At 41.5% G+C, this 21,616-nt stretch overlaps 1 protein-coding gene across 1 annotated transcript in view; it reads left to right on the top strand.

Annotated features, from left to right (window-relative positions):
* The first annotated feature begins 774 nt into the window (after positions 1 to 774).
* luzp2 (leucine zipper protein 2) overlaps positions 775 to 21,616 on the top strand; it is a 75,771-nt gene continuing 54,929 nt past the window's right edge. Inside the window, exon 1 of the mRNA XM_080843830.1 lies at positions 775 to 870. Within this exon, the coding sequence (XP_080699956.1) occupies positions 809 to 870 (62 nt within the window). The 5' untranslated portion in view covers positions 775 to 808. The remainder of the gene's footprint in view (positions 871 to 21,616) is intronic.

Genomic DNA, 21,616 nt, shown 5'->3' with positions numbered 1-21,616 from the left:
AATATCACGGGCAAAGAGATTGGTGTATGTAACTTGATGGGCAGTAGGCATACTATGACAACAGTGAAGACAAAGATAGAGTGGGGAAAACCAGCAAGAGAGTGATGAGTAGCATTAATCACCAAATCCTTCCCCCGTCTTTTTAAACAATATAAAAGAGGAAGGAGAATTATATGGCATCAATTACTTTGATGGACAACACAGGCAAAATGACAACCTAATGAATACCCCATCAAAGCTTAATCGTGGGCAGAGTCATTCATTTACCACTTTCTTTCGGGAGTGACCCTGGTTTACGTGTGGCCTGATAATCGCCCTCCTTGTCCCCATGCGGCTGGTAATAAGGCTGCCTGATTGATATCATGGGAGAATGCATTACCAGAAATTCATCACACAACACAAGGGGGGGAGAAAAAAGCCTGAGAGCCAGTGGCTGAATTGGTGCTGACATCACATCGCCATCTCAAATCATCCACCGCTGCTCTCCTTGGATCCCTGCCCCTCCTGTTCCTGCCCATTAATAAGTCTGTCCGTCTCCTGGCCTGTTATTTAAAGCCAAAGAACCTCCCTCTCGCGCAGCTCACTGTGTTGCATCTGTCCGCCACTACGGGCAAGGCAGAGAGAAAGAGAGAGAGAGAGCGAGAGAGTGTGTGTGTGTGCGCCTGTGTCTTCAGGGGCGTGCGTGTGCGCTAGTGAGAGAGCAACGGAGCAGGCGAGAGAGAGCGCGAGCGAGCCAACAGCCAGATAGAGGAAAAGCGTGCAGTCGAGAGAGAGAGAGACGCGGTGAGCACGAGAGCAAGACAAAGCTATGAAATTCATCCAAGCTTTTTGCCTGCTGCTTCTCTGTCCTGCTTTATGCCTCAATACCAGGTAAGGAGGAGAAAAGCTCAGTGATTTCTCTTTGATTACAGTCTCTCTTTTAAGGGTAAACCGGCGCAAATGCGTTCCTTGGCTAATGTCTGATATGAATCTGTGTCTGTGTTCAGTCCTGTTGGCTGGCTTTAGCTGTTGTCTCTGGTAGAAATCTGTGTGTGCTGGGCTTGCTGTCAGTGGAGAGGAGATAGAAAGAGAGAGGAAAAGAGGCTTATCCTCTCAACTTTCCTCTTTCTGTACTCCTGTGTCTGCTCCATGTTGCTTCACTGAAGAGGTGTCCCTTGTTCAGTCAAGGTGATTAATGGACTGAAATGTTTCAGAGGTTTGGACTCAATGGGAGTTGAGAGAATGTTCCTGAAAAAGAGCAAGTTTTCCTCGGCTGGTGTTTTTTGTTTAACTGTGTTGCAATGCTGGAGATTATGTATGTGTGTGTGTGTGTTTGAGAGAGAGAGAAAGAGAGAGAGAGGGAGGGAGGGGAAAGAGAGAAAGAGAGTGTGTGTATGTGTGTGTGTGTGTGTGTGTGTCTGTGTAGAATAATGCTGCGGAAGAATTCTGAGGATGAGAAAAGAAGAGAGAAAGGGCAAAAAAGGAGGAGTCATGCATGGCGGGGGGAGTACTGGAGGATTAATGATTAATTAAACCATTGATAAAATCTCACCACTTTCTGCTTTACAAAACATAATTTCGGTGACGGCACTTTCACAGATGGCAGATTCTTCTTTTTTCATAGGGTTGAAGGCAACAGGAAATATTACATTTCTCGTTGGTCACAGTTATTGCCTATAACAAGATAGTCTCCTCAATGGTAATTCCATGCAGAGGAAGCGGCTTGGATGCACACCAAACAAAGCCACCCTCCCACCAGCCCTCCCACAGAACTCCACACCTGCTCCGTCTCATCCGCACACATATGCACAGCTAGGCACATGATTGCAATTTGAGGACTGCTACTGGAATAATCATGAAGGAGTCAGAAGAGACCCATGAAGCATGCCTACTTACTGTTAGCTTACTGTATATTTATAGTGCCACTAAAATAAACTGTTTTAGGGAAATGTCTTTAGGGTTTAGATTGAAATAGGTCAGTTTGTGGTTGGAATATAGTGAAGATGTCTGAAAGATCTTCAAGGAGAACTATCTGACATTTAGGCTGTTTTGGTCATTTTAAAAGTGTAGTGTCCCTATTGAATGAATGCATTCTCTATTTATCAGCAAAAGGGTTAAGGAGATGCTTTGGTCGGTGTCTCTCTTATGAACAGATGGCTTTGTTTAATGTGTGGTGATATTCAACAATAATTTGAGCTGACTAAAACCATAAAAACAAACATTTCATACAAATATGGGCTTCTACAAAGAGACACGCAGATGGGTATATTGGCCTGTATCATCCCACTTATAAACACAAATACACACATACATACACACACACAAACGCATACATGCACACAAACACAAACATGCATACACCCACATACACACACCCACACAGGCACAAACATGGCAACAAAGTGGACTAATGGGATTGGTCTTGATTTACAAATATGTCCCTGTATTGTGTTTTTATTGGTAAAGTCATCCAAACTTTATCGTCCCTTCTATCATCTGCATCTCAAATAGGTGGCTCACAAACCAGAAACACTACTGTAAAAAGACCACCTGCTCCATGGTCATTAAAGTAGGCAGTATATTATTCACCTATAAAAGTGATGTGAAAATGAGCTGTTTGAGTTGCCAGTCTATACACATCTGGCCATCTGACACGTGGTCATTAAAACTGAGTTAATGTCATTCTTGCTGACAGGCACTGACCAAAGAGATGTGTGTGAATGACAGATGCGTCTCCATTACCATGACAACTATGTTAAGCACACAGTAAACAGCCTGAGTTTAACTTCTGGTCTTTGTGTTTCAAGCAACCTGGGTCTTTAGCTGGGCTCCGGGTAAAGAATTAGTTACTTGAGATGATGAATTGCAAGACCAATATAAACATATTGTACACATTGTTTACTATAAACAAGGATCAGTGTTCATGGAGCAATTGAAGGGTGTACCTATGCTGATGCATGGGCACTAAAGTATCCATTTTAATGTAAACATTTGTATTCATATGTTTTAAGTTGACTTAAGCTGTCTCGTTGATGTACTTGTTAGTTCCATAGATGTAAACTTTGATATTTCAATCCTAACAACTATAGCTGCCACACTATGGCTTGATGTGTCACTGTGTTATCAGAAAGCTTGGCCAAACTGGTGTTGACATCTTCTTTGTAGAAGATTTTTTGTATGAATAGAAATGTGAAGCATGACTGCAAACAGAGATTTTTTTCATGAAATGTAAATATAGTGCTCAGAATGCTGGTGTCTTATTATACAGTGATAAGGGCCTAATGTAATGTGCAGCAAAGGTCTGTCATTTCAGAGAGTCAATCACTGACACAGAGTCTCATATTTTAATAGCTTGGAAATTCTTACTAAAGTCTATTCACTGAGGCCTACGAAATATGATAAGGTATTCAATTTAGCATTTGTGTGAAGAATGATTTGGGAGCAGTGCTTTACGGTGAAATGCTGAAATATCTCATTCGGTCTGAACAGCTTTAAATAAACCCTCCTATTAGGGGGAAGGCTTAGACTAACTAACATCAGTTCACCTTACCCCCCTGTGTTGACTAACTAACATTAGTTCACCTTACTCCCCTGTGTTGACTAACCAACATTAGTTCACCTTACCCACCTGTGTTGACTAACTAACATTAGTTCACCTTACTCCCCTGTGTTGACTAGTAACAATAGTTCACCTTACTGTGTTGACTAACTAACATTAGTTCACCTTACCCCCCTGTGTTGACTAGTAACAATAGTTCACCTTACTCCCCTGTGTTGACTAACTAGCATTAGTTCACCTAACCCACCTGTGTTGACTAACCAACATTAGTTCACCTTACCCCCCTGTGTTGACTAACTAACATTAGTTCACCTTACTCCCCTGTGTTGACTAACTAGCACTAGTTCACCTCACCCCCCTGTCTTGACTACCTAACATTAGTTCACCTAACTCACCTGTGTTGTATTGTGTTGCTCATCATGATTCAGGCTGATTTTTGCCCGTCCCAATTAGTTTGACTCATGAACCTCCTCTTCGACCAAACACTGAGATGGAAATAATCCAGCCCAAAAAAACGTACACAGGAAATGCTCCCAAAAGAAACAATTATCAAAACAATGAACTTTTCTGATTTTTGTTGACTTTCTTACTTACATGTGCAGTTTGAAAGCTTAACCCAGATTGGTGCTGCTTTGCTTCTGTGTATACTCTGCTAATGATACACCTCTTACAGCCTATGATTAGTCTGAAGCAAAGATGCCCCATTTGGCATGTTTATTTCCCCTGATGCCGAGGTTAGCTGTGGAAGCCAGATATGCAAGCGCAGAGAAGAGCCTTTGCCAAGGAGGGGGAATGAACCCTCCAGAGAGCAGGGCCCCGGCTCCTGTCTGTACTTCTTTCAGAAGAGCTGGTGGAGGTGATTTTTCGCACTAAAGCTCACCTGCTCCACAGAGTGCGACTTGGGCAAGCGAATCTCCAGGGGGTCAAGTGAAGGGAAAATAGAAAACCAGACTTCTGACAGACCTCTTGATGTGCCAGTGCTGCAGAAGGCAGACATCTGGGCTAGTAGTTGGGCCTGCAGTCATCTCTTTATTGCAGGTAGAATTTATCACACCATAAATGTTTGTAACAGATTTTAAAATGTTTTGGATGTTTTAGTTTTAAAAAAGAATTTTAAAAATAGAAAGTTCTACAGAAGCACCGATGTCGTGTTCAACAACTTTATTTTAACCACACTGAGCTCATTTTAAAGCCACTGTCCTGCCAAATTCTTTTATGTCTTTGTCCTCTAGTCTTTCGAGCTGCAAGACTGAATAATTGAAATTTGCCGGGCACATTGTGATCAGTGTACCATAGCAACTACCGTGGCTACATGACAACCTCCAAGAGGATTACAATCAACCGAACCTTGGGTTGTTCAGATAATACAATTCCAATCACTAGATATTAGAATTGGTTCTGAACGACAATTTATGGCCACATCACGAAAATGCCAATATTTGCATTAGCTCTAACAGTACCTTTAATATCTTCTGCTAATAGTCCCAGATACCTCATTGATGTTTGCATCCCATAATGCTCCTCACATTGCATGGGGAAATTGAACTGTACGCTTGGGAACACTTCCATTTCTCATTTCACTCTGTTGATGATGCTGAAATATGAGTGAGAACCTTGCACAACAGACAACCTGATATTATAGCAGAAGCCATAAAGGCAGATCAATATACATTATAGAGGTTGTGGGATTGGGCTCTGTTTGTTGCTCAGAATAATAAATGGAGTAATAGGATTTTATAAAATTTCCACAGGGACTAATACTGTAAAGAAGTTAAAGAACACAGGGGATATGTGGGTGAAAGAGATTTGAGGAATGCTCTGTGAGAAGGGATGTTAGTGCCACACATCAAATGGGCTTCCGCCGAATGAAAGGAAACCGCTTAAAAGGCAACTCAAGTTTTTTTTTTCTCCCCTCAATGTTAAACCCTTGGAAACCACTGTGTGAAATGGATTTGAGATTCGTGTGAAACATTTATTTGACTGTGTTGTCAAGGCACAAAGTAACTTTTAATTCTTTTCAAGCGCGTAGTGTTTATGTCATCCGACCGCTGTGAATCAACCTGGCACAAGAATAGTGCCATTTCACCCACACACACATTTGATCTCATGCTCACAGATCTTTGAAATACACTAGAAAAGTCTTCATTCATTCCATGTAGTGATCAACCCAACATGCCATACCATAACTGTGGCAACAAATGAAAAACCTGAAAGCCATACAGCCTGACTGAAACTCTGACATAATCATGCCTCACATGAGATCCTACCCAGAGTCATATAGTGGGCTCTGCTAGGTAACTGTAGTCTGTCCTCAGACATTGGTCCATCGTGATAGCTGCTCTTCTCGTTCCAATGGTGGTGTGAAATTGGCTGGTTTTGGAGCTCAGCTCTGAATAGTGTGTTCCATCTCTGTCCTCAAATGCTCAACTGGACTAATATGTGGGGACAGAGTGGCTCTCCACACACAAAAAAAAGCCTTCCATCTCGGCCGTAAAACCCATTCCTGGAAAACGTTTTCTAAAATTATGACATGAGAAAATATTCAAGCTGAAATAATCCATTTGCAGATGGCTGGACTTGATTGGCAGCAGTGCTCAGAAATCCTGTGGTATGCTAATGCCGATCCACTTTCGTCGAGGGGCCTCAGTGTTTCTCTGTAAAATCGTTTCCACCGCCATCATATTTCCAGCATCCCCTGCAGTCATGGACTCCTAGGTGGTCTTCTCGCCACCCTGGGCTGCCCATCTCGGCAGCACAGCAGGAGTCAGTCAGGCCGTGCTGTTTTACAGTCGTCTGGTGTTCAGTGTTTTCCTTCCTCCGCCTTTTGTAGTTTTTCTTGTTCGAGGTGGAAGTTGATGAATTACGATGAGTTGTGCTTTCGTTTATGGCTGCACTATTGTACTGTCTACACAATTCATGATCGCCTCTGCCAGTCTCCTTTGTCAATGAGTTGCTTTTAACAGTCGCCCTGCTGGTAGCCTAGAGTCCTTCAGCTAGAGACCATGTAACACACAAAGACAAATCGAAGAAAAACTAAATGTGCTAGGAATTGCAACTAGCACGTAGCGGACTAGCGCATGAACTTAATATCTACCCTACACATGCTGGAAATGCCACACATTTGGATCTGAGGTGTCTAAGTTGCTTACACTATCTTACACTATACGTCTTACACTATCTTCTTTGTACTCTGCATGGAGGAGCGTGTCATATATATTCGTATGTTTCTTTTCCCCCCCAGAGTGTATTCTTTACGGGTGGAATGAAGCCCAAAGCATAACACAGACACTATGTCTACACAACAGCATATTATGTCTTAGAGTGATGCATTCAGCACAATATCAATGGAGAATGATGTAAATGGATGTTGCTACTACTTCAAGTTCATTTACAGGATTTTTTACATAGAAGATGCAGAAAATCCTTTGGAAAACAAAAGAACAGTTGCATTTCGCCCTAATCTAAGGACATTGTTCAGAGATTACCCCTCAATCAGGATTTGTAGTCATTGACTTATTGTTCCTTTGTCTTATTGGCAGTTTATTTTTTATGGAAATAACCTTGACTCTCCCTCAAGAGGAAAGCTGGAGCCTGTCACTCACAGACCTTTTCTCTGCAACCCTGGCAACCTGACTGTGTCTGTGTGTGTGTGTGTGTGAGTTTCAATGTGCATCTGTGAGTGTGTGTGTGTGGGGGGGGGGGATTAGAGGCCGGAGGGGCATGTGAATACATGGCCTAGCTGTTAGTTATTTTTATTCTGCCATCAATCAAGCCATCAGCCTCAATCTAGGCCCCTTGGAACCTAAGTGCCTTTTTTTCCAAATTGAGGGTGACACTTAATGACATTGACAATGACATGGCACTTCTTTGGAAGGACGATGCAGTGTTTTACTGTGAGTGAGCAAGTCCCACAATATAAGAGTCACGTACACCCACTTGTGACTGGATTACAAAAACACAACCTGATTGAGCTCAAAAGGGGAACACGTCATGGGAAAATCTAACTTGGCACCTAGTGTCACAAAGCACCGATCAACATTAACCAGTAGCACGCCATTATAAGCATTACTGGTTTTACTGTACATGTATTAAATATCTGAAGATGTTTCATTAGAAGTAACAGTAGAAAAAGAGGAGTCAATAAATGAATAACATTTTGCTGTGGTTTGATTGTATACTATGGTATTAACAGTGCTAACACTAACAATGACAGTGAATAAACTGGAAGTGGTGCTTAATTTAAATACGAGATTGCATCGCAATACAACCCTTGGCTTGTGTCTCGCTCCTGAGCACTCGATCACTTCCTGCTATCTAAATTGTGATCGTGTCTTTTTCTCCCGATTTCTGCACATGCCTTCAGCAGCCGTTGTCTTGTTCCCACTCTAATGGGCCATAATTGGTCCCCCATGGTAGGAGGCGAAACGCTCACAGGAGAAACTCACCACTGATTAGGGAGATTAAAGAGAGTGAGGAGAAATTGGGTTGGGCATGAACAAAGGCGAAATTCATAAATAAAACACTTTAAAAAGTCTCAAACCATGAAAACAAAGCCACTGCAGCCTGCAAGGCTTCTTTCTTTTCATACACTGCTGGGTGACTCCTATGGCTGAAGTGATGGAAATGGACCGATGGTTGACTTTGACCGTGCTGAGGTTAGGACTGCCTTCCTGGGGTGCACATGAACTGTGATTCACCTCGAACGGTCATTGCTGCTGGGGTAATTCATCTCTCGTTCTCTCTCTCTTTCTCCCTCCAACTCTCTCCCTCTTGTTCTCTATCTGGCTATGCATGCATTTGAGAGGCTTACAATGCTGCTGTATGCTTTGGGTAAAAAAACATGAAAGCATCATTGTTTCACTTTTAAATGATTATTGTCACCCGCACAGTTTTTCCTTGCCTTTACTCACACTCCATTCTCTGGTATAGAAGTTGTGCCTCTAAGTTTGACATCATTATTGTACTACTGATCCAAAATACCTGGACCAGAAATGATTAATTAGGTTGAACACAAAGGCCACTCCCATACAGATGTATTCATTTCTCTGGTTTAACAAATTCCAAACTCCGACCTGAACGCTGAGTTGGCAGACTTCGAAGCTATGTATGCAGAGTTATTGATTCCAAAACAACTGAAGAGGTTTATGCCAATTGGGTTCACTCAGCTCTGAACACACAACAAAGTACATTGTTCCCAACCGAACTGCCTTCAAGTTGAACCTAAATAGCCACCATCAGTAGAATGCTGATAATAGCATTCACTATGGATGTGAGTGACAAAGAGTGTAGAAGCGGCCTCTATTTCACTTAATTGGAAATAGACTATTGATCCCTTTGTTTGTGTCGTGTAGACCTATTCATGAAGAATCATCAATATGCTAGCGTGAATTCCTTGAAAGACCATATCCACTTATTCAACATAGTCTAACTGTTGACCTTATCTAATGAAGAATAGTCGTAAGATCATAAATCAATTTCTCAACAATTTTCGCCGTATAATTTTAAATGTATTGAGTACGACTGTAGTCTGTGTTTCACAGCCTTGAGAGCATAACACAATGAAATAAAACAAACATGTCAATATAACAGAGTGAGTAGAATAATAAGGTGCATGTATTGTTCAAATGAATAAGTAAATACATACATAAATTAAATACACAAATAAAACCTGACCACTCCCCATTATAGCACAGTGCATGGCGAAGGCCATAATGACTGATCAGAGTCCAACCATCGTCTCCTGAGCACTACTGTTGGGCTCCATTCACCTTCCATTTTGAATGGTGCATTATCCAGGAGTTTCGTGTTGGAAACATCACTGGCTGGTGTTTTTCAAGATGACAACTGAGGTTTACCTCAAAGTAAAAAAACTGCCACCAAATATGTTGCCCATTGTTCACATATTAACTGACATTGGTCAGTGGAATACAAAACTCTGCAAAATCCTTGTTCAACATTTTCTGTCAATATACTTAGGTACTTTTCTCAGCCTACTTTCTGGAATAGCTCACCCCCTAGAAAGTGATATGCACTGGTCTCACACACAACAGACAAGCAGAACTCATCCAATTAGTCAAACAGCAGTTCAAAGACTGCCGATATGAGTCCTGAACCATGTGCATTAGAAGATGACGAACAAGACAAGAACATGTCCTTTCAAACCAGCCTACTGTTTCATTGTCACTATATTCAAAGGCACACCTTTCATCACCATTTGAAATAGTAATGGGTTGTTTTCTAAGTGGCTGCCTTAAGTAGGGAGGTTGCATTTCAAGAAAAAGGGATGTATTGCCATGCTGAAGGGATAGTGCGCAGGAAGGCAAACCAGCACTACCAATATTGTTTAAAGGTGAGGGGTGTGGGATTTAGGGAGGCCAATTAGAGTTTTGGTTAACTTAGAATGGGCCTGTCAGCTTCTACTGAGTCCGCCATGTTGCACCACCATGTTTCTACAGTAGCCCAGAGTGGACAAACAACACTGGCTCTAGAGAGGGACATTTGTATTGTTATGTTGAAGTGGCGGCTTGAATTTGGTGGCGATGGCTGAAAGACAAAGAAGAGGGCAGAAGAGGAATTAGTGGTTGCTGGTACTGGCTGACCATTTTGTGTTGTGAGACGTTTGAGAACCCACATTTTGACTATGGTGGATTATATTTATTATTTAGCACAAGCAAACAGCTGCTTAGAAATATATCCAATTGAAGGGTGTAAAAAAAAAAGCCCATGGAGCCAAACAACTAAAATAGCCATAATTCACAATTTACAGTCCATAAAAGCTGTGACCTATAGTTTTACAGACTAAATAACGAAATATGATTTCTAAATATATCTATCTAAAGTTACCTCATCACTTGACATATAATGGCTACTCGATGAGATACTCGAAGTACATAATTTTGGAAGTGGCTACTGGCATCTGATTCTCATACTGGCACTGTGCATTTCCTACACGCTCAGGAGGAAAGGGATGAGGGAGTTGGTTGCAATCTGCAACTTCACTCCTAGATGTCACCAAACCGTACACACTGTTCCTTTAATGAGGTGGGTCTTGGATTTTCAAACTGAGGCCAGTGAACTAAAAAATCTTTTGCATTTCGTCTCTTAGATTTCGGATGAGAAAACATAAATGCTATGTAGAGGCCAAGTGTGTGCTGTCATAAAAAAAATAGTTTTTGGCACAGTGGCAAACCAACATGAATTATGCAAAATTAAAGTCAGACCAAAACAGCATTTCTATTTCTATCAAGTTATATTTCCAAAGATTCTTGCCTGCCGTGTGGTCAAAGACACTTGCCTACCCATTCTTATGTCACCTCTGTATGCTTGTGTAGTCTTCCTTTTTGCCATTCCCTCAACGTTTTAAAAATTTCACATTGACACTTCTTTAGTATAGGACTACATAAATCTGAAGCAGTACATCAATCTGAATCTTTATCGGCCCACTTACACTCCTGATGACACCTGGATGGATTTGCTTATTTTTTATCTCATCTCATTCTCTTCATTTTCTGTGTCTGAATTCATCTTGGCTGACAGAAGTGGGTTCTTTGGAGTGCATATCGCACCTTACTTTGCAGTCGTTTGCAGGGACACTTGGCTACGATAAGTTTCCCCGGGGTATGCCTGGAGAGGGAACATTTTGTGACCAGTGGTCCTCAAGTAAAACCGATAAAGCCTCTCACAGGGCTGCAGCAGCAGTTTATCTTTGTTTTTTTCCCATTGTAAGAGCCTATGATATTAGTTTTTCTTTTTTTTCCAAATGAGATAATACCGACTTCAGCAGCAAATTGGCACACATCTGATAATACAGATCCACCTCGCCTCCTTGTTTTCACCCAGTACAAAACGCCTGCTATCTCCCTCCGATGATGTGTAATGTGCCAAGCAGTGCTCTGAATTCATAGCCGCTAACATTTTCCACTTCCACTTGGTTTTCAAACTTTATCTCATGATGAGGGTCAGGTATCCCCACTGGGAACATAAAGCCTCTGCCTTGCGTTTTGTGTTTTCCCCTTCAACTAAATGTTTAGAGAGCAAAAGGAGAGTCGTTAGGAAAGGAAAGTAGCCAAGGCTAAGGTTTTTTGCTCTCACTCTGAGCAGCCTTGGTTATATAACCATGCATATTGTGCTCTTCCACAGAGGTTTTTGGGAGGGAAGGCAGCATTTTTTTTATTAAATTTGTTGTATAAATGAAAACATTGCTGGTTTTAATGGAAATGCATTGAGGCGTGTTGTGCTGTGGAAATAGCCTTATCTCAAAAATAATTATGCCTATTAAACCGTCATGTCTGTCTCCATGAAAAAACCTTGATGTTGGAAAACGAATTAAGGGTGGATGTCCTCACCGCAGATTGCAAGCATGTCTTTATGCTCATGTGTCTGGTCGCTTCTGCACACATGTTTGTTTGAGCGCTTGTTTGTTTATTCCTTTCAGTGTGGCCTTCAGGGTGTTGAGGTCTTGTCGTTGCCACGGCGAGTGGTTGCTGTGGCACTGGGTAGAGGGTGGTGAGAGGGTGTTGTTATGTTGGTGGAGTCCATAGCTCCCATTTGCCAGGGCTGTCTGTCTGAATGCTTGCTTGGCTGAGCTGCATCTTGGTGACGGCGTTGACAGAATGACAGGAAGGGTGCACCCGGGTGAATGCCAATGTGGAAAGCTCTGTTTCTGGAGGAGCTGCACACAGAGAAACACAGACAGGCACATACACACACACACACACACACACACACACACACACACACACACACACACACACACTCCAGTCGGCCGGGCATGCATCGGTTCCCAGCTTCTCAGAAACTACACATGTGCATGGACACAGACAGTCGAGTCTTTAAGGATAGTGATGGCATGCCATGATGGATTAGTGTTACAGTTAATAAGGCGGATGGAACAGTTATCGGGAGTGAAGGATGTGATTCAACAGTAGACATAAAACAACTTATGTGGAGAAAGACCAGGAAGTATGCAAACAAGGGTTAGCCAGGACAGTGCCAACATTTCATGCAAATGATTTCCTTTCACCCATGAGACACTGTGGATGACCTGTGGTGGGTGTGATGCCTAATGCAGTATCAGCCTCTTTATCTAAGCCTTTACAATGGCTTCATAAGACATGGCTGGGCTGCAAAGAAATATTCACTTTTTACTAGTTTTTTGTTTAGAAAGTAGCTTGTACAATGGTGAAGTGTGTTGTCTCGTGCTCCATAGAGCAGTAATTGCCTTATGATGTGTATGTAATAGTCAGAGGAAATGCCATAAACTAAAAGCTTCTTGCCTGACCAACATAGCATCCAGTTTAAGTGCCCTTGAATCCACAGGTTTTCTGTTCATGCTCCAAGAGCTTTGGCAAAATGTAGAAAATTCGTTTATTTTTACTAAAATGTTTCACTGCAGATCGCTGAACACTTCAGGACAATGTCAGGAACACCCTATCGGCAGTCCCGAAAAAATATGGGGGGGAACAAATACTGAATAAACAACACTACGTATAGCATCTCTGGCCTTGTTGTCATTTATTGCTTGGAAAAGAGGGTACTCACAGGATGTGTTACTGAAATTGGCTTGTTGGATTTGCTGAGCTGCTAGCTTTTAGAAAGTAATTGATAAGTAGCCATGGAAATTTGGACACAATCTGCTAGTGTGGCCCTATTAGCCTGTCAGCAGATTGCCGGCAGGTGTGTGGAATGATTACAAAATTCAGGTGCACCACCAATACCCCAGGGGCACTTTTTGAGCATGCAGAGTCGTAGGACAGACCGTACCAGAATAAGTATGACTAACACACAACCCGTACATGCATACATGCAGCTCAATCAGGTCACAGCTGCTGTCACACACACACACACACACACACACACACACGAACATAGACCTGCATGCACATGTACCCACAAGCAATCCATTGCTGCACTGCACAGCATTTATTAAGCATTTATTAATTGTGCCGCTAAGGGCACACTGCATGTATGATAATGGACCCAAGCACACGTGGTGAGCTTCCTATGCACACACATGCAAGCACACCACACACAAATATAAACCCTGCATAGAGACTTCCAACCTGGGCTTGCGTATCTCCGTCCATACGATGATGTGGCTTTCTCGTTTCATTACAATTTATGCCATTCTGTGCTCACCAGGAGGGGGTTTCTCCTGACTGCTGTGTGCATCTGTGGAGCCACATGTCGGATTGGATCATAGCAGCCTCTGTGGGCATTCTTCCATAGGTGATTTCTCACAGCATGGTGTGCGTTCTGGCTTTTGTGAGCATTTTGATGATCGCTATGAATGAAACGCAGAGCTTACGACATCTGCTTTCCATTCAAACACACAAAGACAAATCCACCTGAGTGCAGATTTTATGGAAATAATCCCACTCAAGAATTGATAGTGTATTTTGTGATTACGAAAAGCAAAAATGTTCTCATGAGGGGAAAAGACAATGCATATTCTCCTAACTAATGCTTAACTAAATATGATGAACTTGCTTTACTAAATATTTTGGATTATTAACTTATCTTTCCTTTCCTTCCTTTCAGAATGTTAATAAACTCTTAGCTCTCCTTTTAGAATTCAAATTCAGTACATAAATACAGGCTTGACTACTCAGAAGCAGTCTGGACATACCTGCGCTATTCTCTGTCTTGAATTAATAAAACCTGGGGTTTATTTCCGAGTTACAGTCTAAGCGTTTTATGAGGACTTGAAAGGTATGCCATACCATACTAAACTTTTCAACAAGTGTTTCCTATACCATCTCTTCAGAGTTTCCCTCAGAGAAACCTTCCTCTGTATGCACAGGCTGGATTCATGTGTCTGGAATCAATTCTTGTCTTTCACGTGGGTTGGAACATGGGATGTATGATGAGCATGAGTTTGGAGGGCAGGAAATCTTTATCAGAAAACATCGACAAGGAATGAAGTCAAATTCGAAAGGTTTTCAAGGACGGTTGTAGTCCAGAAATGATTTGTATTTGCAAGGGATTTAAATTGAACAACTAATTTGTTTTATACAGATGTTTATTCTTTTTATTTTTTGAATCACACCATGTATTGCAACCCATATCTTACATTGCAGTCAATGCATACATCCAAAACATTGACAATACATTTTTAGGCTCTAAAACATTTATTCAATCTGAAAACTGTGTTGAGGTATAACTAAGAGTGGTCCAGACCAACCTTATGAAAATATCTCTTAAGGAATGTTTACCTTAATTAAGGATGCTCTGGGAAACACCTTGAAAAGTTAAGGTACATCTTGAGGTATATCTCTGGAAAACACGCTTTGGGAAAAGAGCCCATGTTCTTCAAGGTTTGGACATTTGGTATTAAAACGGTCTGTGCAGTTTCTTGCACACACGTTAAGAAAGTGCCATAATCCAGACAAGACAAAGCCCTGGACAGCTTTCGTTGGTATCAAGCTTAAATATGGTGACATTTTTACTCTGTGTGAATATAGGCCTGTCCTCCTGAGAGCCTTTCCTCTTGAAACTGTTGTCATGTGCCAGTTGCTTTTTGTGCTCTACCTCTGCCAAATGCCGTGGCATTTTGCATTCTAAAGCCTGTTTTAGCAGAAACACAATACAGAAGGGTCAGACTAAGAAGCCAACATTCATTAAACAGAGGCCTGTTTCTGTTTTTACACTGAAACAAATATCAAGCCTTCGTATAGAAAAGCATTCCTACAGAATGTCAGTAGTTCATACAGTTCTAGGGGTCATAGGGGTAACATTCAACACTGCTCTCATATGTTTTGTAAGTTGTCTTGGATAAAGGTATATGCTGCCTAACTTAACTATAACCTTAACAACATAACTAAATGGCTTCATAGTGCCAGGAAATGCCCTTGAGATTACCTTTTGCATACAAAAAATTGTTCGTCAGTGTATTGCTTATAGAATTGTACCTATTGGAAAACAACACATTTTGTTTGGAACAAGTACCAAGTCAGTAAAGGGTCCAAATACCCAGTCTGAAAATATTGTGAAATCTTGTATTTCCTGCGTGTATTTAAAGTGTGGTGACAGCATGGGTGATTTTGTGTATAATATTTAAAGCTCCACAGCTGATGGCTACCCACCCCTTCCATGGGGACTGTCATTGATGTGGAGAGGGCCATCTGGCTCTGGTGGGCCTCATTCAGATGACCTTACCAATCTTATCTCCGGCGCTGTCTTTCTAACACAACATAGTGACATGACAGCACTGGATCTGAGCATATCCTAACAAAAATTAAACCCAGAATCAAGATTCAGCCGAGAGTTATTTGCCTATGTGGTGGAGGGAGATAAAGAGATTAATTCAGATGATCACCAGGGCTTTCATTAATCGCTTTCCCCCCATCAAACTATTCAGCTAATATCATGCTTCTAACAGTGCTTAAGTATTTCTGGCAAATATCTAAAATAGTCAGACATTAGTTTATAGTTTACAGGCTGTGAAATGTTACCTGTGCTAGTGCAATGAGTTCTACACTCTTTAGTTTGTAAAGGGACTTCCAAAAGCACCAAGAAAATGAGCAGTACCAAGAATTAGACATATGTGAAGTTGTTTAGATACTCCTTTAATTGGATTTATGTTATTTTCCCGTCATGGCATGACGACATGACTAAATACTGTAACATAACTGTGGGAAATGGAGTTATAAACTTTTATCTCTTGGCATTTATTAAATACAAATTATACAGCTGTATAAAAGCAACAGCTCAAGGTCATACTGTTATATAGTGTACCCGCATAGCAGTGATACTATTTTTAGCATAGACTTGTGGTCTCATGGCCAAGTCACAGTTGTGCTGATACAATATAAGTAACAATATAACTGCAGGAATAAATAACTAAAATGAAATGACTGTATAAAAATGGTACTTTTTAAGAAATTCAGCAGAGATGAACTCATACCACACTTACTAAGTAAGATATAAAGGGACCATGGAAGACTTTTGGAAAAAAATAATAATTTTAGACAAACCTATACAAATTATGTAAGAATAGCCATCAAATATAAAGGCAAGTATCAGCCTTTGAAAATGAATGGTTAGAGGCCTATCTCTAACAATGCGACTTTTTACAATTGCATGAAAATGAGATTTCTTTGAAACAGGCAGGCATGCTGGCGAATGGAACTGGAAAGATAACTGCATCAGACAAAAAGTATTATGAAATACAATTAAGATATAAAAATGTAATCTTAATAACCCAGTTGGAATTATGAACAGATTTGAGTGTCCAGCTGCTGAAAGTTCCATTTGATGTTCAGATAGCCGTGTAGAGCTTGGTACTGCACTCTCATACTAAACTGGTTAACGTACACTTTTTATAACTACAGACCCCATGAACAGCTACAATGATTTACTTCCAATCGTTTTGCATTAGTGCTTGTTAAACACAGTTATAGGGGCATACTGGTGAGTGTGCATATCTGTGAGTATTCATTCTGTTAAGTGACTAAGGTCTTGTATAGAGCTTGTATAGAGCTTGGTACTGCACTCTCATACTAAACTGGTTAACGCACACTTTTTATAACTACAGACCCCATGAACAGCTACAATGATTTACTTCCAATCATTTTGCATTAGTGCTTGTTAAACACAGTTATAGGGGCATACTGGTGAGTGTGCATATCTGTGAGTATTCATTCTGTTAAGTGACTAAGGTCTTGTATAATGCATTATGCAACCTCCATCAACCCAAATACCTTCCTTGGCTGACAACAAAATCTGAATATAGGGCTTGGTAACATGGCAGTGTGAATCCCATTAACTTAATGGATGAGTCTAATAATAAAACGTTACTTCTACCATAACTGGATTAGCAATGATCATGTGTTTGCAGGGATTTGCAGTGCTGCTACACTACAGAGGTGCCCCGCTATGCAAAGCCTTTAAGCAACTTCATCTCGCATCGCCGCTTAGTCAACAGTGGATGCTTTCTCTAGGTCAGGCAGATTAAAGGTTAAAAGAAATTATGCATTTTTAAAGGATCATTTCTAAATGTTTACTTCAATTGATAACAACCACACACTGACCAAACTTTGTGAGACTTAACGAGATTTACTGTGGGCGAAGAGCTTTTTTATTGTAGCCTTTCGGCCACTTAAAGTCCAATACCTCATAACTCATGCTCTCATTGCAGTGATGGGAAAAAAATGTCTCAGTCAAATGATACTGTGGGAACAATATAGCTGCATAAATGGACCCTCAGCTAGCTGAACTTCTAACGCTGTAAGATGGATCAGCTATGTAAGATGATGCAGCTGCTTATAACAGCTTGATGCTGAAAATTATAAGTTCAAACAATTACCACAAATATTATGGTATTGTAAAACGTTATAGATAAAGTATGAACTGAATGGTGATCAATGTTCCAGGTAGAACTGTAGTAATGACTGATAAAGCGACACTTTAGACACTACTGAACGAACCAACTGATTTTACAGATGTGTTGAATTGGTATGGTCATTTCACAGGTATATTTATGGTTACAGTGTGTTGTACAAGAGCAAGGGTGTGTAGTGACAATATAAGGGCACTGTTTTAATTTCCCTGCCTGGTGTCCTTGGAGCACCAAAGGCCTTTCCTGACAACAGCAGGCCTCCGCAACGGGCAGGTGCACAGGCGGCACTCTGTCTCCGGCCTTCTGGAGAGCCCAGGCCCAAAAGCCTGAGACAGCACAAGCTCCACGCTGGTGTCTTCCCTGCTGCCCTCAAGTCTGGCCTGCGAACAAACAGACGGACATATGTGCTCCTGTGCGGGGAGGCAGAAAGGTTTCTGTGAGCCAGTTTCCGGTGCACGGCGGGGACTCCTGCTCAGGTGCAGCCAGTGAAAGGGTGAACGCCACGGGAAGAGGCGTGCCACTGTCTCAGCGACGTAGTAATCAGGAAACGCAGCGGGCTTCAATCAGCTCTGATGTGCTCAAGTCTGTAGGGTGTTCCTTCTCCTTGTGGGCTTAACAGCGTGCGCGTATGGCTTGAAAAGCCCTCAAAGCAAAATGCCACCAGATTAAGATATGAATATAGCTTATTGAGCTCACGTTAATCTAAGTGTATAGCACGTCATGTCTTCTCAATGCTTCTCAATCCTCCAAGTGAAAGAGTGACACTGAACTATTTCGTTTAGTATCATATCATATATCATTTACTATATCATATAGTGACTATATTGCATTTTGAAGAATGTCATTTTTAGATAGAAACAGATATCCAGGCTGTTGGTTTTCTAAACTATAGTCTAATTCTGTTATTGTTCCTGGCAGAGAACATTCCGGTCTACCCTGTCTGTCACCTTTAAGCCTGAGGTAGATGGCGTTCTGTTTTGCTTCATTTTGAAGAATGTCTTTTTTTAGATAGAACCAGATATCCAGGCTATTGGTTTTCTAAACTATAGTCTAATTCTGTTATTGTTTCTGGCAGAGAACATTCTGGTCTACCCAGTCAGGTAGATGGCGTTCTGGTTTGCTTCTTTGTTTTATGGCAATGTGCTTATTTATCTGCTGCAGAGGTGTTTTAGTGAAAGCGATGGGTCTGTTAGCTTGCGTGAGTGACTGACAAAGATCTTCAAATCAGGGCACCTGCCTGTCAGTGGTGCTCTCCTCAGGGACGGCACATTACCACACACACACACACACACACACACACACTAACACTGTGTCACATTACCACAGAGCCAGTCTCCACTCCGCTCTCTTCATTTCCTCCATGCATCTCAGTCCTGTGTTTTATGTGACAGCGCGTCCCCTTGGGTGCATTGATTGCATCGGCCCTAAAGGGAATAGGAGTACATATTTATATTCCATAAGCTGCTGTCGTTCAGGGTATTGTCTTACTCCTTGGGGTCACAGCCTAGCCTTACATCTTGCCCTCGGGTATTTTGGTGTACGTCACACATGGAGATGCAAAGCTTATGGTTTTTTCTTTACTGAAACTGATCACAGGGATATGATAGCTTTTGGCATTTCCATACCGAGAGCTTGCCTTCCATCACGAGCTTCCTACTGCTGCTAATGGGAAACAGAATTCAAATAGGATTCATTGTGAACCATAACTGCCTCTTTGCTTCTTAACTAGATTAACACACGGCCTTGGTCTCTTTTTGTGAGTAGGACAGGAACCAGGTTAGTGGAACACAGTGCTAGCTACCTGTCCATCTGTGTGTGTTTCTGTGTGGCTAGAGGAAACTTACCTAAATATTTTATAACATTGCCTAATGTCATAGCTCCAAGCTTTGATTTTTTAGTTATCTTTCACACACACACAAGTGTGGTTTCCTAAAAATAATCACACACACACACACACACACACACACACACACACACACACACACACACACACACACACACACACACACACAAACACACACACACACACTTAGTTGTTGGGATGGATTTAAAATATTTTTTGGGATACATCATTCTTCCAAAAAATCCTGTCTGCTATGAAAAAACAGGGCAAACACAGTTAACCAACAGAAATGGCATTGGGCCTCTGAAGTGGAAGTGTGATGTGCCCCAAGGTTACCTCAAGGTTAGCACATGGTTTAGTATCTTGATGTGCAGTGCAGAGTGGAAGGCTCAGATGTACAAGACATGGGAAACAGACACACCTGGTCTGAATTCTTCTTCTGTGTCTGGTCTCTGGGGTTAATGTCGTAAAGGAATCAGATGAAGTCATACAGGGTGATCTTTAAAGCAGAATGTGACAGGCAGCCAACTTCCCTGTGAAGCTTCGGAGAGAGTGTGAAGAATATTGACTGAAACAGGAGTGAATTGAATTAACAAAGAAACCTTTCACATATCCAGCACTTGGATGACATCGCAGTAGAACAACAGGGATATGTTTGCCTGTAATTAAAAGGAAAAGATTTCTTTCAGCTGCAGAAGCCATTTTCAGACTTATAGATTCTGTTTGCTGTTGACTACCCGCAGGAAAAAACAGCATGGGCACTGTTTATTTTTTTCTGTATAACCTATATTGATCTCCTCTTTGATATACCTTGCATGCCAAAAAAAACGTGTTTTCAAGTTATTGTAAAACATGGGCTATTTCTGTTTGATAAGCAATTCATCAGGATTTCATCAGGACTCAAGACAAAAAAAAAACACAATTAAATATGATCAAAGTTAAATAGATCCACCACACTAAAAAAGCTATGGCTACATTTCAATCATATTAATTGACTTTCAAAAGCAGGTTAATATCAGATGAGGATGAAACCCAACTCAGTCAAAGAGAGCCGTGCCTCTCAACATGCTGCTCTGAGACTGTGATTTCTCCAGTGGGTAGGAAAAGCTAAAATGGTGTTGTAACCGGGCTATTTTGGCCTTGGATGAGACAGGGAGAGACAGCAAATAAAAAAGGCACACCATCACTAAGACATCTGGTCTATTGCTAGGATATATTGGGCATCTGTGCTTCCAAAAATGAACAGCTCAAAAAGAGAGCTTTACAATCAATGCAACGGTAGAGATCTGAGTGTCAATGCAATTCTGATAAGCTGAGCTTGGAACCGGGTAGGGATACAGGCTGTTCTCATTTCCCTCCATACCAGACAGAAAAGGTATTTAGCCGGTAATTGAGGTTGAAGCTAGACACTGACAATTACCAGGTCGTGAGACCCTTACTTCACTCAGCCCTTGCAGTTGTAGCTGCTGGAGGACCTACAGGTGCCAGTGCAGTTAACAAGCTGAGCCCTCCGTCTCCAATCCCAAACTGGAGTCATGATGAACAAGACAGCCGTCCTGGCACGGAATCAGCTGACACGTAAAGTGCCAATGTGGCTCCTGTCATGCCACATGCTTGTTCTGACCTTCCCTCTTGTATTACCTCGTTAAAAGGTTGCCCTTCAGGTATTGACTAGCTGTCTGATGTGGAATTTACCAGACTGGCGTCTCGATGTGTACTGTCTGGCTTCCGAGAAAAGAACAGGTACAATAGACCCTAAACATTCACCGCTGGAGCACAAAGCCTGCGTTCATGCCCGGCTTCATGCCATCTGCATTAAAGAACGTGCTCACTGATCATGATCACGTTTTTTTCTTATCCAGTTCAAAGGTACTTCTGCTAGAGTTTCCTTTGAAGT

Source organism: Sprattus sprattus (assembly GCF_963457725.1).
Source record: "Sprattus sprattus genome assembly, chromosome: 8".
Taxonomy (NCBI): Eukaryota; Metazoa; Chordata; class Actinopteri; order Clupeiformes; family Clupeidae; genus Sprattus; species Sprattus sprattus.
This window is presented reverse-complemented; position numbering and strand designations above follow the sequence as displayed.